The following is a 16,618-nucleotide window of genomic DNA, read 5'->3' as shown; positions in this document are numbered from 1 at the left end:
GAACAGCCAGCCGGGGTGGGGAGATGTTAGGTACACTGACCCCACTGCACCATCAAAAACCTGCTGTAACTTTTTACTTCCCCAGAACTTAACCATTAATTGCCTACAGTTGAGCAGAAGCCTGACTGATAACATAAACAATAGATTAACACATTTTTGTACATTATAGGTATTATATCTGGTATTCTTATAATAAAGTAAGCTAGAGGAAAGAAAATGTTATTAAGAAAATCATAAAGAAAAACTACATTTACAGTATTTATTGGAAAAAATGCATATAAATGGACCTATGCAGTTCAAACTCAAGTTGTTTAAGGGTCAACTGTTTATGAAATGTCACATGAGAAAGCACCTAATATAATTCCTGACAGATGATGGGCACCAGGTAAAGGTTAATTTTTTTCTTTCACACTCTCAGAGCTGAAAATGGCCTTGGGCAGCCGGTAGGCATTCCTTAAATACTTGTGGAACTGTAAATGAATGTTTTCATTACTCTCTAAAACAGATTTAATTGCGCAATTCTTTGGATTCTCCCAGCAATGTAGCTTTCTGAAATTTTTGCCTGGGATTTTAGATTTCAATTTATACCAGTGCATTTTTAAATTTTATTTAAACATAACCAAATGCCTTAATGTAGCTTCATAGTATTATTTTCTGAACCAATTATAAATCATTGCAAGTCAGTGGAACTTCCAAGAAAAGCCAAAACCAGAGTTTTAGATGCTGACTGACTTGTTAATAACTCACTCAGAATTGTATCACCCTTAAACATTTTCAATCATAGACCAAAAAAAAAAAAAAAAAAAGTTTTGCTACTGCAATGTTAATATTCCAAAAACCCTAATTTCGTGCCTACTTCTAATGGTCAATGCCAAATAACACGTGTTCCAGACATTAATTTAAATAAGATTTTCCTTGGACTTTACTTGAAAATAAATTTCTTTGGAAAGTTAACATTGTAACAATTGACAATCAAAAGAGAATTTTCAAATCCTCTTTTTCTCTAGAGAGTTTTGGGAACCAAATAAAGATTTCTTCTTGGGTTGTTTCGTCAGTCTTCAGAAGTAAGGCCATGAACCCAATGACCTTTAGAATGTTTTTAGTCTCTGTAATTCTCTTTATAATTCTCATCCTACATGTTGTAATTTGTGTGTTTAAGTAAACCCTTATGGGATTGTAAAGATGTATAATTTAGGTTTACATAGAGTGACCCCTCATTAAAAGGCTTAAAATTGAACCCTCATGTCAGGACCTCTGCCATATCACACACATAGATGTAAACCAAAAAGTCCATTTCTGAGGCTGGAGCCACTCCCTCCTGCTTCCTACCACCGTCATATTTTTATATCCCATATTCATAATTGGCCAGGAGAAACTATCACAGAGAAACTAAGTTATGTGCTTTAGTCCGGTTTCTAGCTTCCTGTAAATCAGTGCTTTTCTGTCTTTTTTTGAATACCAGTGTAACTGAGGAACATGACACATTTTCATTATTATTGGGGACTCACCGTGGCAGTGACCAAGGGTCTTTCCCTCTCTCCCTGTTATGAATTACTGCTAAGCCACATTTCTGAATTGGTTACTATTTTGAACATCTGGCATGAATATCATCACTGAGACTTTATTCAACACATTTTTTTTCAGCATTTTATTTTATTATTAGTTTGAAGTACACAGGACATTGGTTACACATTTGTGTAGTGTATGAAATGATCCCCCCGATTTCTCTGTCATCCCCCCGGCTCTCCACCTAGCCATTCCATTACTACTGACTGTGTTCCCCATGACATACTCCCCTTCCCCGTGACCATCTGTAAACTACTCATTTGTACTTCTTTAACCCTTCACCAGCCCCACAACACCCCTCCCCTCTGGTCAGCACCAGATTGTCCTCTGTATATGTGAGTCTGTTTTCTATTTATTCTTTTTGTTTTTTAGATTCCACATAGTCACGAAATCATATGGTATTTATCTTTCTCTGACATTTCACTCAATGCATTTTTTAATGAGCACTTTCTATGGACCTGATGTACTGATGGTGGAAAAGACTGAGCAGGACCACAGATATATTAAAGACTATTTCTGCTCTCAGGTTCTTAAGGTAGCAGGAAAAGGGTATCAAAAGAAAGATCTAAAACCCGTGACTTAGTATGTTGCTGTGTGAATACAGTAATAAGGGAAGCAGGCCAGGTGGAAATTCTGTCCTTACTCTAAGAAGACAGTTACTATCAGCTATAGCAAATTGTTATGTCAGAGCATAAGCTCTGTTTTGCCAGATCTTCCTATTTTCAGATGAAATATTGGCAATTTAACAGAACAATTTTAAAACACTGCCAGCCAACCAAAATGCATTTGTGTTTGTACCCTTTGGATATCGTGAAAGTATATAAGAAATCGGGGTAGACAAGTTCTTTCTAGGTAAGGAATAGCATAAGCAAAGCCCGCTTGCCTCATTTGTCTCCAGTTATACCAAAGAAACTCCTTTGCATTCTTATCCTGAATTATTAGATAATATATTGAGGACTGTCAAGGAATATGTCACCAGGTAAAACACAGCACTTAAACATAAGATTCAATTACTTAATTTCAGGTAATTCTGACTTATAATAAAGCATTTTACACCCTCAATGTAAAAATATTTATTAACTTATCATTATACTTACAGTGTTTTCCCATTTTTACAAAAAGCTTTGATAATTATCAGAAGGCACAGTTAGTCACAGTTTACCCTACTCTGTTATGTTCTGTAGTTAAACAATTAAACATGACCTGGAAAAACATGTTTCTTGGTGTATAAGCATTTAAAATTCTCTAAGTAAATCGTTTTACTTGTTATGCTATTTTAACATTTTACATTAGTTATATCATTGTGTGCCTTTAACATTCTATAAATAGCTCATCAATTTTAGAAAATTTTAAGGGGAGCACATTCATGCAAGATCAAGATATCTTCATTTGATTTCTGGATGGACGATATGAAATACTCTATCCAAGAAAGAATAATATTCTCATGCCTTCGCTCATGTTGTTGATTCTTCAAGAATGACCCTTTCTCTCTAGCCCATGTATTGTTCGAGGTTCAAACCTAATGCCAGTTTTCCCACTCTTTTGCGTATTATACTTGCAACATACCAAGTTTACATGCTAGGCTGGTTTGTCCTGCTCTCTGTGCACCTGCCTCACCTCTCATGTCACCTGTACACTGCTGAGGGGGAGGGGCTTTTCCTCAATGCCTTTGCCAGTTAGGTTAGCTGAATATCTTAGTAAGGAGCTGTTTAGGCAAAAGTGTTGTCAGGAACACTGTGTTAAGTTTTAGATCAATGCTTCGAAGTCAAACGTACCTGATTTTGATTCCCATCCTAATCATATTCTCACTGTGTGACCTTGGGCAAGTTTACTCAACCCCTCCTGAATCTGTTTTTTCATCTAAAAAGATGATAATAAAACATTCTTCACAGGCTCGTTAGAAAGTATTAGAAGATACTAAGAGGCTGGTATAGTACCTGATACATAGTGGTTATGAATGTTGGTGACCTTTCTCCTCTTTTTCTCCTTTGTTATTTTAATCATCACTCACATTCCTGTCCTTCCACACTCATCCATCTAGTTTATTACTCTCTAAGTCCAACCTTGTTGCTCAGACTTGACTCATTTGTAATGACTACAAAGAGCTAGGCTTTGAAGTCTTATACATTTGGAGTCAGTCTGTTTCTGTGTCTTAGTAGATCTGGAACCATGGACTAGTTACTTGGGTTATTTGAGACTGAGTTATCTTGACTTTTAATGGAAATAATAAAACTTAATACCACGAAGTGTTGTTCAGAACATTAAATAAGCAAACATATGTAAAAACACCTAGAAAATTGCCAGAATGTGGTAAATATTAGAGCATTGAATAAATCGAAACCACTGTAGAGATACTGCAAACAGTTTTAAACTGGTTTTAGACAGAGATAAAGCCTGAATTATTAAGAATACCAGAAAATCTGTACTTTCCGTAAATGTCAACATTAAGTTGGAGAATTTTCGGTAAGCTGAGGATGTGACATTTTATATCACCAGAATTTGGGGGTTTGAAAACTGCAGAGTATTTGCCCAAACCTGAAATTTTGATTCATTCGAAGCATTTCCACATGATAATTTTTTTATACATTCTTGCCTTGCTGGCTGATATTAAAGCTGAAAATAGTGCTGAGGGCCCAGTCTCTGCACAGAGCAGTGGTGGACAGGCTGTTTTCTAAAACGTTCCCACAGAGCCACAATAGAAGGAAACTGCCCTCCCTGGCTTAGCACTGCAGGGCCAGAGGTTGGCAAACTTTTTTCTGTAAAGGGCCATATAGTGAGGTTTTGTAGGCCACGTACAGTCTCTGTGGGAATTTCTTCTTTGTTGTTATTTTTGTTTTAAATAACCCTTTTTAAAATATAAAAGCCAGTTTTTTAGAAAAATAGGAAATGGATCAGACTGGGCCCACAAAAAAGCATATTTTGCCTACACTAGACCACTGAAGGGAGAGAGGAATGAAGAATGGCTTTGAAATCCTGATGAACTATTGCCTTTTTTTTTTTTTTAAGGAAAAAGAAAACATACCTGCATCGAATTTTAAAAATATATATGTAAACATATATAAAGCATCGTAAGGGAGGGAAAAATTTTCCTCAATGCTCTTAGAGTTCTTGCCTGGGTCTGAAAATTAAACTAACAACAGCATGGGAGACTTTGCAAGAGAATGAAGACCCAAAGAAGTGACTAGAGCAGGAAGCTTTTATACCTTTTAGAAAAGGAATAATAAAATGGTCAAGAATTGACAAGACAACAGTGTTTGAGCTATGGTTAGTAAATGGTGAAGAAGTAGCTAGGAATATAAGGGTTAGTTTGACAAAGTTTGTTTGTACGGATTTCTTGGCCCCAAATTCCCTGTCTCTGGTGATAAGAATATCTTCTCTCCTGTTAGTACAAGAAAGAGAGCTTTCACTTGGGAGTTTTATGACCTGTTTTAGGGGAAAAGATGAAGCTGGGGGAGGTCAGAGTGACCTTCATGTTTCTCCCATTTTTTAAAAAAGTACTTCAATGTAAGATATTTAATATGCCAAGGTGCCATATTTTAGGGTAGTGTGTCCTGAACCCCATCAATATGTAGTTATTACCTTCGCTTCTATGGTACAACTATGTTTTCTAGTCAGTTTTTTAGTCATTTTACAGTAGGACCTTGTGTCACTGCTATTTTCCATTGGAAACTGATGAGGAGCATAGTAAAACAGATGGAGCACAGACTGTAGAAATGAAAAACACATAAGAAAGAGCTGTGTGAAAGAAATATTTAATCATAACATGAAAAACTCATAGTGGCAACTTTTCCATTATGTTAAATTCTGCTCATTTCTATGCATTCTGGATATGTGTTCAAACACAAAGGTTGCAATTTTATATTTTTTATGCGCAACTACCATGGGTTTTTGGTTTTGTCTTTCACAGGACTATGACTTGAGCCAGCTTCAGCAGCCTGATACTGTGGAACCTGATGCCATCAAGCCTGTAGGAATCCGACGACTGGATGAGAGGCCCATTCACGCCGAGCCTCAGTACCCTGTCCGATCTGCAGCTCCGCACCCTGGGGACATCGGGGATTTCATTAACGAGGTACAAAGAGATTCTCGCTTTCTTTATAAGGGTATTTATTTTGTGCTAATGGTTAGCTCTATGTAGACCACAAATTGCTTGCAATACTGCTTTATCGTCCATTAAAACACACTTGTTTTTCTTAAATTTTCGTTGCTTGTAAGCAAATGTGGGTTCAGTGACAGAGAACAGATTCTATTGCTTTGATTAGCCAAAAAGAGATCTATCAAGTAATATTCTGCATTTGTAAATGACATTCACGTACATTACCATGAATTCATGTATAATATCATGTATTAGCCATATTATCTCCAAAAAGATTTTCCCTAGATTATAAGTAATAAATATACTAACAATATTAAATAGTGTATTTCAATTATATTAGCACTGATGAATGTAATAATAGTTGACTTTCATTTTCCTTACACTGTATGTACTCTGAATCCACAAATGGTTAGAATTCAGCACCTACCCATGACTAGAGAGTTCCATCAAATGAGATTAGTAGAAAGAGCAGCTAAATTAAATATTATGTAAGTGATTTAAATACTTGTCTAGTTGAGGAGTTTTAAGAGCTTCTGTAAGAGGCAGCTAATTCTCTGTTGAATATAACAGATATGATTTCCACTGTTAAAATTATTATGGCCTTCTTTTAGTTCATTACTGACCAAGAGTTTTGCTATATTTAATACTTAAGTTTTGAAGTAAAATGATTTATGCTGCTCTTTTGATCATGTCTGTAGTTTTGCTGCAATTCTGCTTTTGAATTTTTATTTATAAGTATAAGGGAGCAATACATATTGATATTAATTGTGAATATATGGCAGGTCTCGTATTTTCTGGCCCTATTCTCCCACTCAGTATCTCCAAGATCAGAACTGGTCTCAGTGCATTACAAAGTGGAATGCATCTGTCATATATATTACCTGCAGTCATATGCTAGTAAGAGTCTTATGTCCTGGGCTTCCTTGAAATAGTTGTATATTATGTATATGTAATCAGTTTTCCTTAGGTTTTTAGATATACTTACAGTTTGTAAAAAAAAAAAAAAAAGGTTTTGAAGCAGTTAGAATATTTATCTATCTTTACAACTATTATTATTGTCTATTTCCAAAATGCATGCTGCTTTCTGAACATATGTATTTACTTCTATTAAATAGGCGATAGGTTAATTTGTAGTAGACATGATTTAAAAGCAAATGGAAGGCAAAAACAATAAAGAATCAGAAACTCCTTTAGCTACAAAAATATGCCCTGACTTTCCTGGTTAGGGGAATTTGCAGGAATATTTACATATGACCAGATCGTTTTGACTATGTAAGAGTGCCGATGATTTTACTTACTGTTTTTGTCATCATAAGAAATTATTTAGTTATTCTTGTAGTTGTCAGGTTTCAAGATACAGTGAATCTTCTGAATGTAAATGTAGGAACTGGACTTTTTAAAAGCAAAAATTCTAACTTCAGTATGATTCAACAAATACTTAACTGAATGCTTCTACCTGTCCCCGAAGTATCAGTATTCCGTGTTATTTCATCCCACCCATGGCAGGCTTCTTTCTCAGTGATAAAGTTGAAGCAGTAAGTGGTACTTGAAGTCTGTATGTAATCTGATTCCTGCCTTCTTCCCCCACTACATTCCCTTCCTGTGCTATAGCCCCACTGAACTATTTACAGTTTCTCAAAAGCATCACAGTTTTGACTATAAAGTAACTCTGCAAAGCCCTTACCTTCTTGACCAGCATGGAAATGGAGACACCTATTCAGTCTTCAGACTCAGTTCAAACATCCCCTTCTCTGTGAAGCCTTCTTGGATACCTCTAGGAAGGGTCACAAGAAGCTTATGCCATAGTCCCCACCACTGGGGTGTAACTGTCAGTATTTCTCTTTCCCAGGAAGCATGTATGTTCTCTTCTGGACGGGGGGACTATTTCTTGTTCACCTTTGTGTAACCTAAGAATCTAGTATGTTGCCTAGCTCTTGTTGTTTTAGGGACTCTAAATAGTGTGGCAGGTGTGTAAGGGCATGAAACTATGAGCACCACCTGATTTGCAGTCAATGAGGATTCACTGGGGCCCAAGTAGGGAGCCTTTCTCTATATTACATTCAGAAAATGTAACTTAGAACAACTTGGTTGTCCCAAGTGGTGTTTTAGTGTGTGCCTTGCATTTGTTTGTGTGTATGTGTTTGTGTCTATGCGTGTGTTCATTCATCTTTTTTTTTTTTTACTGGGACTGGATTTTCTTCAGAAGGTAAAGAAGCAGATCTAGTTAATAAGGTCCAGTTACCCAACTCTTCCTTCTAGCCACAGTAAAAAGAGTTACAGTAGGAATTTCCACTTGGCATTTCCTTTCCCCTAAACAATGCCCAAGTACAGAACCTAAAAAGTGGCTTGAAGCCATAAGGAACCTGTGTCCAATACTTATATGAAAAATTTTGTGCCAAACTGACTTGCAGATTAACTTCTAGAATACAATCAATTCATAATTTGGAGACTGCTTGTTAAAAATGGCTCATTTTGAAATCATCTTGAGCTTAGTTTAGACTCATTCATTCAGCAAGTAACTATTGAATGTTTACTGTGTGTACATAATTGTGCCAATGATATGTAGATAAAAAAAGAAATTAGATCTGGATTCTCTGTGTATGCTGCTTACTTTGCTATTAGCATGGTCCTTCTACTAAGCAAACAGTGATACCTGAAGCTTTACTTTGTCAGGCATAGGAGGCCCATTGGGTCTGGTTGGCATTCCAGTTTCACCTCAGGCCTCTCCCCAACCTGCATCTTACAGACAAGCAACAGAGATCTCTGCTTGTAGTTCCTAAGCTCAGCTCACAATTCTATGTTAGTTTCTGTTCTCATGCTGTTCTTTTTGTGTGGGATACCCTTCACCCTTTTTCTAGATGTTAGTTCTTTCACTAAGTTTTTACCACTCCAAGAAGGTATATGGTGTGGAGTAGATGCCCTGCAGTGGCCTCCTATCTTGCCCAGGACTTACCTCTCTTCAGAACTCCTATCCCAATGTTTACCCTTCTCCCTCCCCTCTAGAGCCCTCCCATATTGCAAGGAGGCTGTGTGGGACACATTGGTTTGGTGAGTACATGAATGGATGAAAGGATCACATTTGGAAATCATCCCCCAAATGGCACCGAGTCTATGACACTGAATGTGATTATAAGATAGAGAAGGGGACTAAACATCTCTACACAGTAATGCCCTATATTTGACACAGGAAAAAAGTCAAAAAGAGGTTAAAGTTTCACAGAAAGCAACTAAAAAGATTATCCAGGAATGTGATGGTCAGTTCTGCAGGAAAAGTCAGGGGGATGAAACTGTCACCAGACTTTAGTCAGAAATAACACTCATATGTACCACATGGATTATTCCATCTAAAACAGCCATGAAGACTTATTCAGTATCTTCCTGTAACTGGATGGATAAAAATAAATACATGTAAAGTTTTAAAACAGTTGATGATGTTTAGAAAGAACTTGAGCATATTTTATAAATACATTTATAAATGCATTCAAAATGCAAACAGATTTCTTTATCTCCAGTTCTTATTTGATTTAACATAGTACTGAATGTTCCAAAGTAAGAATAATATAGTGGTGATTATAATTGGAGTGTCTTTTATAGATGTGAGGACTAGGTAAACTCATGAGAACAATTTCTAGTTTGTTTATTTAAATAATGAATGAATTTTGCCTCAAATATCAAAAATGATAATATTTCCAGTCTGATAGGTAAAGTAAAACAAATCACACATATTTGAATTTCAACTAGAGAATTTCATTCATTTTGAGATTTTTAAACATGACCTTCAGAGGGTGATAAGTTGAAACAAATTTATTTAATCTCAGCCTGAGAGTAGGTATTAGCATACCTTCAATAACTTTACTAATCCTATATATTTCTTTATCTCAGAAGTATAAAAACCAAGGGCATACTTCTGTTAAAAGACTGACTTTTGATTAATATCTTTTAAAACATATGGAGGACACTTCTAGAAAAACTCGTTTGAAACTAAAGTTTAAAACTTTTGCCTTTTATCTCCTATTTATTAAATTTAATTTGCCCTTTTTAAAATACTTCCATCCACTTTTAAAGGAGTTGATTGTTTGGTTTCAAATCCAGTTGCCTTACCTAACAGCTCTGTTACCTTGTACAAGGTCAGGATCTTTGGATTTAACCTGTTGGATTTCCAGTTTTCTGATATATAAAATGAAGATAATACTAGAGCTACTTTTTAAGATTGCAGTGAGAACTAAATGAGATAGTCCATGTAAAAATACTTGGCGTGGTTCCTGTCACATAATAAAATCTCTTCATTGTTATCACTATTATATTAATTACTATCACAAGTTATCTGACAGGAGTGAAAACTTTCTGCTTTCCTCTAATTGTAAATAAAAACAAATAAAAACCTCTCCTTGCAAAAAAAAATTGCAAGTAAAACGAAATTCCCAGAGAGGGACTTAGTAATGTGGGTGCTGATAAGTCACAGAATTCCACTGTAGCATAAACATGGTATACCTGTATGTCCACATATATTAAACCTAGATCCTAGCTTCTTCTTAAAAGTAAATATAAATATGAACAAGATGCTGAGTAAAAAACTAAGCCCAGGACAGCAGTACAAAGTTATCTCATAAAATACCTACAGGATGTTAAGCACTGTGCTGGATGGCATGATATAAAATGAATACAAATAACCTCTGCAGAAAGGGATGTCACAATCTAGTGTAACCAAAACTTGGCAATAAAATTAAAGGGGACCAAAGAGACTCCAGGAATTATTTCCAGTCACGGCTGGGGGGAAATCCATGTAGTTAGGAGTGACATTTTTAATTGGCTTGGTTGGATGAATGGATGATTGGATGGATGGATGGACGGATGGATGGATGGACGGACGGACGGACGGATGGATGGATGGATGGATGGATGGATGGATGGATGGACTGATCAACGGATATTAAACAGATGGAGAAATATGAAAGAAGACATTTTAAACAAAGAGAAACACATTACGGCTAGCAGGAAATGAATACACCCATAGCATGGATGTACATTAACACGTGACTTTTTTAGGTTAGAGGAGATTCTGGTGAACAGATCAGTTGTGGTTGCTGGAGTTGAGACCAGCTGAAACAGAGAGGTAGGGGAACAGTCTAGGTTCATTGAATGTGCCTCTGAAGACTTTTGACTTTATCCTATAGGCTACCCAAATATCAGGTATTTGAGGAACACCTTCTAATTTTTTTCATGTCTGCAAACTTCGGCTATTGTTTACTTAAACTTATAATTTTTAACTTAAGATAATTAAATAAAAGGAATTGTTTTAAAGTGCTTGTGCACCAATTAAAAATCATCTTGTATACTCCCAGAGGAACTCCTCCCTTATTTGGGAAATACTTTTATAGGTGGTAGAGAGCAATCAGAGTTTTACTTGGGAGAATGACATCAAATAATGTCTGAGAGAGAAACCAATAGTGGCTCGTAGAAAAGAAGCAGGAATAGTACTGGGGACACGAGACCAGTTAGAGAGGGTTTTCTGTGGTCCAAGGAGTGTATAATGAGGACCTCAACTAAGGCAGTGGCACTGAGAAAATAGAAGACAAAATGTTGGGGAATCGGTAGCACCTCTTTCCTCTTATATCCCTCATGGGCTCCTCCACTGAAGAATGTGGGTTTTATAGGCTCTATAAAAGCATGTCTGCACCCATAAAGTGTAGGATCAGAAGTCTATAAATACAAGCCTAGCAAAAATTAAGCAAGAAGCACAGTTCTTTCATTTTATAGAGGCACCTCAAACTATAGAAAATAGTTCAGATTTTTCCAGATTTCAAGATCTGTCTGTCCGGGAACAGAAGAACAAGCACATGCTCTTCTAGATTTAGTCAAACTTTGATGAGAGAGAACTCATGCAGTTAGTTTGTAAACTTGGCAGCAGTATGTTTGTTACACATCATGTGAAAGGTGCCCACACCTAAGAATAAAGGAATCAGTAAAGGCAGACCAGAAGATTCCGTGACCCACTGGATTTTTTCTGTACATTCATTCACTCTGGTTGCATGCCTGTCACTGTCAGCTTCTCAGGACTTGACTATGATTTTTTTTAGAATTACCAAAATAGTACCCAGGGTTTATATAATGCCTCATCCAAGAGTCCCATTTTATTCTTGGATTAAAATCAGAGCTATCCAGGTAGAAGGGACTTAAAGTACTAACGTTCAACCTAGAAAGATAGTTTGCCTAAGAATTCTTGAAAAGTTCAGTTGTTTTTGCCCTTTTATAATTATTAAAACCTGAGACAGTGTGTGATGTTCTAGCATAGCACAGTGATCTCTCATGGATTTTATGGCCTAACTTTAAAAAAAAAAGAAAACATAGATTCGATAACTACCAGGATAAGCAGAAAACCAAGGCAGGAGGTAAAAATAATTTTTACAGAAACAAATATTTTTGAGACTCTCAATAGTGAGAATGGAACTAGATCATCACTAGCATTATATTTATTTTAAGGAATTGAATTAAGTGTCTTACACTTGATGGAGAGTCTCTGGTCCTTTACTCAGCAGTGAAGACCGGACAGCTTCTAGTGTTTATTCCTAAGTCGCAGTAAACACAGGCCACTGCTTTTCTCTCCACTGAATCCAGACAGACTTGATTCCCTGCCATCGATTCTTTAGAGCTAATTTTAGTCTCAACCTTTCCATTACTCCAGTTTGGTGCTGACACCTTAAGGATTGGATAGGGCTCTGCATGTATTTTTGCTTAAAATTTGAATTGATGACCTGAACACAGTAACCTTGGCCACTGTCCCTGTTGTCTGTATTGTAAAGCAGTTTTACTTAAGGTCATAGTGAAAACTTAATATTTGTCTTCAGAGACCCATTTTACTTATCAGGAATTTCTTTGATTTTTTAAAATTTTTCTTCAGATCTTTCTTAGGTCCAGTTTATGTGTGGACCCACGTTAGACAGTGCTGAACTACAGGAATCACTTAAGGAATTAAGTGATTAATTAGGTGAATGAAAGGAATCGCTTAAATTTACAGTTGCTGGACTTCACAGGGAAAAGGATAGAAGGACACATGCTAATGTAGGACTATAAACTCCAGGAAGGCAGGCATTGTATCTACCTTATCAGCAGCTGTGTCCTCACACTAAGCAGAATACATTACAATATAGATAACAAATATGTCTTGAATTGAATAAATAAGTGCAAACAAAATGAATGAATGAATTCTTGGGCTTTTTTGAACTAAGACTACAGTAACTAACTACTCCAAAGCATTATTAGCTTACAAAACAAAGCCTTACTTCTTTCTCAAGTTTTATGTTAACTGTGGGCCTATAGCGGCTTGGTTCCTGATGTCTTTTGTATTTGTGGATCTAGGCAGGAGGAAAACACCCATCTAGGGCAGCCCATTCTCTTGGCAGAGGAGGAAGGGAGAGGGATCTGGTGGAAACACTTTAGATAGAACCCTTAAAAAATCTCCTCTGCACTGTTGCTTTCATTTCATTGGCCAACGCCAGTCCCGTAGCACAGCCCGAGTGTGGGCTGGAAAGTAAACACGGCTCCAGAGAGGCACTTGTAGTGAGGGCATGTGATTCCCCTGTGGAGAAAGGAGAGTGAATCATCAAGGACAGTAACGCAATATGTCACAGAATTATGAATTCTGAGAAACTGTAAATGTTTGTGGTCCTCAATCTTAACAGAATTGCCCTGTTTATTCTATAAATATGATAAAATCCTATCTAAAATTATTTTTTTATATATTGAAGTAATTTGTTGAAGACTTGCTTTATTTTATTTTACACAAGTATTTTCTGGGTTAAAGTAGTATAACCTTATGTGAGAAAGAATGATGTTTAAATGATTAGGATTGTTGGTTGAGACAGATCTGGGGGTGGGAAAACTGGTCGTATGTACTTTTCTTTCTTGTTTTTGATTAAAGTGAAGTGACTGCCATATTGTTTCTTAAATTATGCCTTCACATTTTTTTTTCAAGTTCTAAAGCAGGAAATTTTACTCTAAACTCAAAAGTTTACTCTAAACTTTCCTTTTTAACTAATATTCATTGAGCTTTAACTGTGGTGAGCCCTGGAGTCCCTTTATTCCATTTAGTCTTCAACACGATCTCATGGTTATTACAGTTGCAGATGAGGACAAGAAACTCATAGAACTTAGCTACAGCCTCACAGCTAATACCATATTGAGGTGTCAACCCAGGGTCTAATCACTAACCTTAATTTTCATCCTTTTTTCCTCTTCCTCCTCTATAAGCTTGAAAATCAATAGATGACCACATACAGGTGAAAAAATAAAAATCACATACATATCCTCATAAAATACATGTGGATCAGAAGGATTAACCTAAGATAGGATGGTCCATGGCATCTTGGATAAATGAGACCACCATAAGGCCAGCAGCATTTAAAAAGCAGACTTGTGGAAAAAGATAATGATTGCTTAGAGACTGATGTTGATAGATCTTGGGAGTACTAGAATGGAATTGGGAAAAAATTAGAGAAAACACCAAAAGGACCTAGTATTAAATCTTTAAAAGTTTTGTGGAGCATAATTATGAATTAACTGCAGATATATGAATTATATACTAAAACATTTTTATAGGAGTTAAGTTTATAGATAATAATTACATTGGTTTTTATTTTTTAAATTCTTTTTAGGAGTGTGTGTGTGTGTGTGTGTGTGTGTGTGTGTGTGTGTGTTTGCCAAAATTCCCTCTCTCCACCCAATGTATATCCTATGTATAGATATTAGAGCAAGCATGTCTTTTCTGGGGCCTGTGGGAGCTTGAAATCACTGTATTCTTAAAAATCAATACTTTTTTCTCACAATTTCTCAATTAATTTCATACTTTATGTTTTGTGAAGAACATAAATGGTTTAATGAGTAGCCTTCCTTATTTTGTAATCGCATCTGGCCTTGTCTTTATTCTTCCTTTGATGTCCTTCCAAATTTAGGTCAAATACAAAGCTACTTCCTCCTTGAACACCTAAATCTCAGTGTTTATCTGAATTTTTTTAACATTTTGATGACATTCATCTAGCCTTCATACATTTGTTTTTCCCATTTGATAAACACATTCTCCAGTTAACCACCTCCAATTGTATGTCTTGGCCTCACTGAGCTAGACTCCTTAGGGGTCTTTCTTTGCAAAGGAAAGACATAAGTTAGTTTTTGTCTAACTTTGAAACATGGTGATGACCCCAACTTCTATGGGTTGAAAATATGGTCTGCAGGTAGAAACTTACAAATAAGTGTTTGATCCTTTGGGAACAGTAGGATCTGCTCTTGAATTTGCCAGTTGTAACCCTCTCTTCATTCTTTCTTTGTCTTTCCAAATTGTAGGGCCTTAAAGCTGCTGACAATGATCCCACAGCTCCACCATATGACTCCCTCTTAGTCTTTGACTATGAAGGCAGTGGCTCCACCGCTGGATCCTTGAGCTCTCTTAATTCCTCAAGTAGTGGTGGTGAGCAGGACTATGACTACCTGAATGACTGGGGGCCACGCTTCAAGAAACTCGCTGACATGTATGGTGGAGGTGATGACTGAACTTCAGGGTGAACTTGGTTTTTGGACAAGTACAAACAATTTCGACTGATATTCCCAAAAAGCATTCAGAAGCTAGGCTTTAACTTTGTAGTCTACTAGCACAGTGCTTGCTGGAGGCTTGGGCATAGGCTGCAAACCAATTTGGGCTCAGAGGGAATATCAGTGATCCAATACTGTTTGGAAAAACACTGAGCTCAGTTACACTTGAATTTTACAGTACAGAAGCACTGGGATTTTATGTGCCTTTTTGTACCTTTTTCAGATTGGAATTAGTTTTATGTTTAAGGCTTTAATGGTACTGATTTCTGAAATGATGAGTAAAAGACAGAATATTTTGTGGTGGGAGCAGTAAGTTAAACCATGATATGCTTCAACACGTTTTTGTTACATTGCATTTGCTTTTATTAAAATACAGAATTAAACAAACAAACAAAAACTCATGGAGAGATTTTATTATCTTTGGAGATGAAACCATGAGATTGGAAAATGTACATTACTTCTAGTTTTAGACTTTAGATTTTTTTTTTTTCACTAAAATCTTAAAACTTACGCAGCTGGTTGCAAATAAAGGGAGTTTTCATATCATCTATTTGTAGCAAAATTTGAATTTTTTCATAAACTAGAATGTTAGATACATTTTGGTCTTAATCCATGTACACTTTTTTTATTTACTGTACTTTTTCCACTTCACTGTAAAAATGGTATGTGTACATAATGTTTTATTGGCATAGTCTATGGAGAAGTGAAGAAACTTCAGAACATGTGTATGTATTATTTGGACAATGGATTCAGGTTTTTTGCATGTTTATATCTTTCGTTATGGATAAAGTATTTACAAACAAAGTGACATTTGATTCAATTGTTGAGCTGTAGTTAGAATACTCAATTTTTAATTTTTAATTTTTAATTTTTTTTTATTTTCTTTTTTCGTTGTTTGGGGAGGGAGAAAAGTTCTTAGCACAAATGTTTTACATAATTTGTACCAAAAAATAAAAAAAAAAAGGAAAGAAAGGAAAAGAAAGGGGCGGCCTGACACTGGTGGCACTAAGTATGTGTTTTTAAAAAAAAAAAATGAAAAAAAAAAAGCTTTTAAACTGGAGAGACTTCTGACAACAGCTTTGCCTCTGTATTGTGTACCAGAATATAAATGATACACCTCTGACCCCAGCATTCTGAATAAAATGCTAATTTTGGATCTGGTGACTGGTTTGCACTTTTTTTTCTACTTGAGATGCTTTGAATATTGCAAAAATCCCATGTACTGGAGTTCCATTGAAAACAACAGTACAAAAATTTGTATTTGTTCTTGCACTATTTACCATTGAAGCCTTAGCATGTCAGCGTGAACATTAACAGAGAATCATGGTGGATCTCCTCATTCTCATAGGAGAAAAATGTCAAGCGACACAGGAA

At 36.1% G+C, this 16,618-nt stretch overlaps 1 protein-coding gene across 1 annotated transcript in view; it reads left to right on the top strand.

Moving 5' to 3' along the window:
- The window catches only part of CDH2 (cadherin 2), a 194,523-nt gene extending 178,118 nt beyond the window's left edge, over positions 1–16,405 (top strand). The window contains exons 15-16 of the mRNA XM_016120084.2: positions 5,474–5,638; positions 14,999–16,405. Of these exons, the coding sequence (XP_015975570.1) occupies positions 5,474–5,638; positions 14,999–15,205 (372 nt within the window). The 3' untranslated portion in view covers positions 15,206–16,405. The remainder of the gene's footprint in view (positions 1–5,473; positions 5,639–14,998) is intronic.
- The last annotated feature ends 213 nt before the right edge of the window (positions 16,406–16,618 follow it).

Source organism: Rousettus aegyptiacus, unplaced genomic scaffold, assembly GCF_014176215.1.
Source record: "Rousettus aegyptiacus isolate mRouAeg1 unplaced genomic scaffold, mRouAeg1.p scaffold_m13_p_12, whole genome shotgun sequence".
Taxonomy (NCBI): domain Eukaryota; kingdom Metazoa; phylum Chordata; class Mammalia; order Chiroptera; family Pteropodidae; genus Rousettus; species Rousettus aegyptiacus.
The sequence above is the reverse complement of the archived record's forward strand: the minus strand, read 5'-3'. Positions and strand labels throughout refer to the sequence as shown.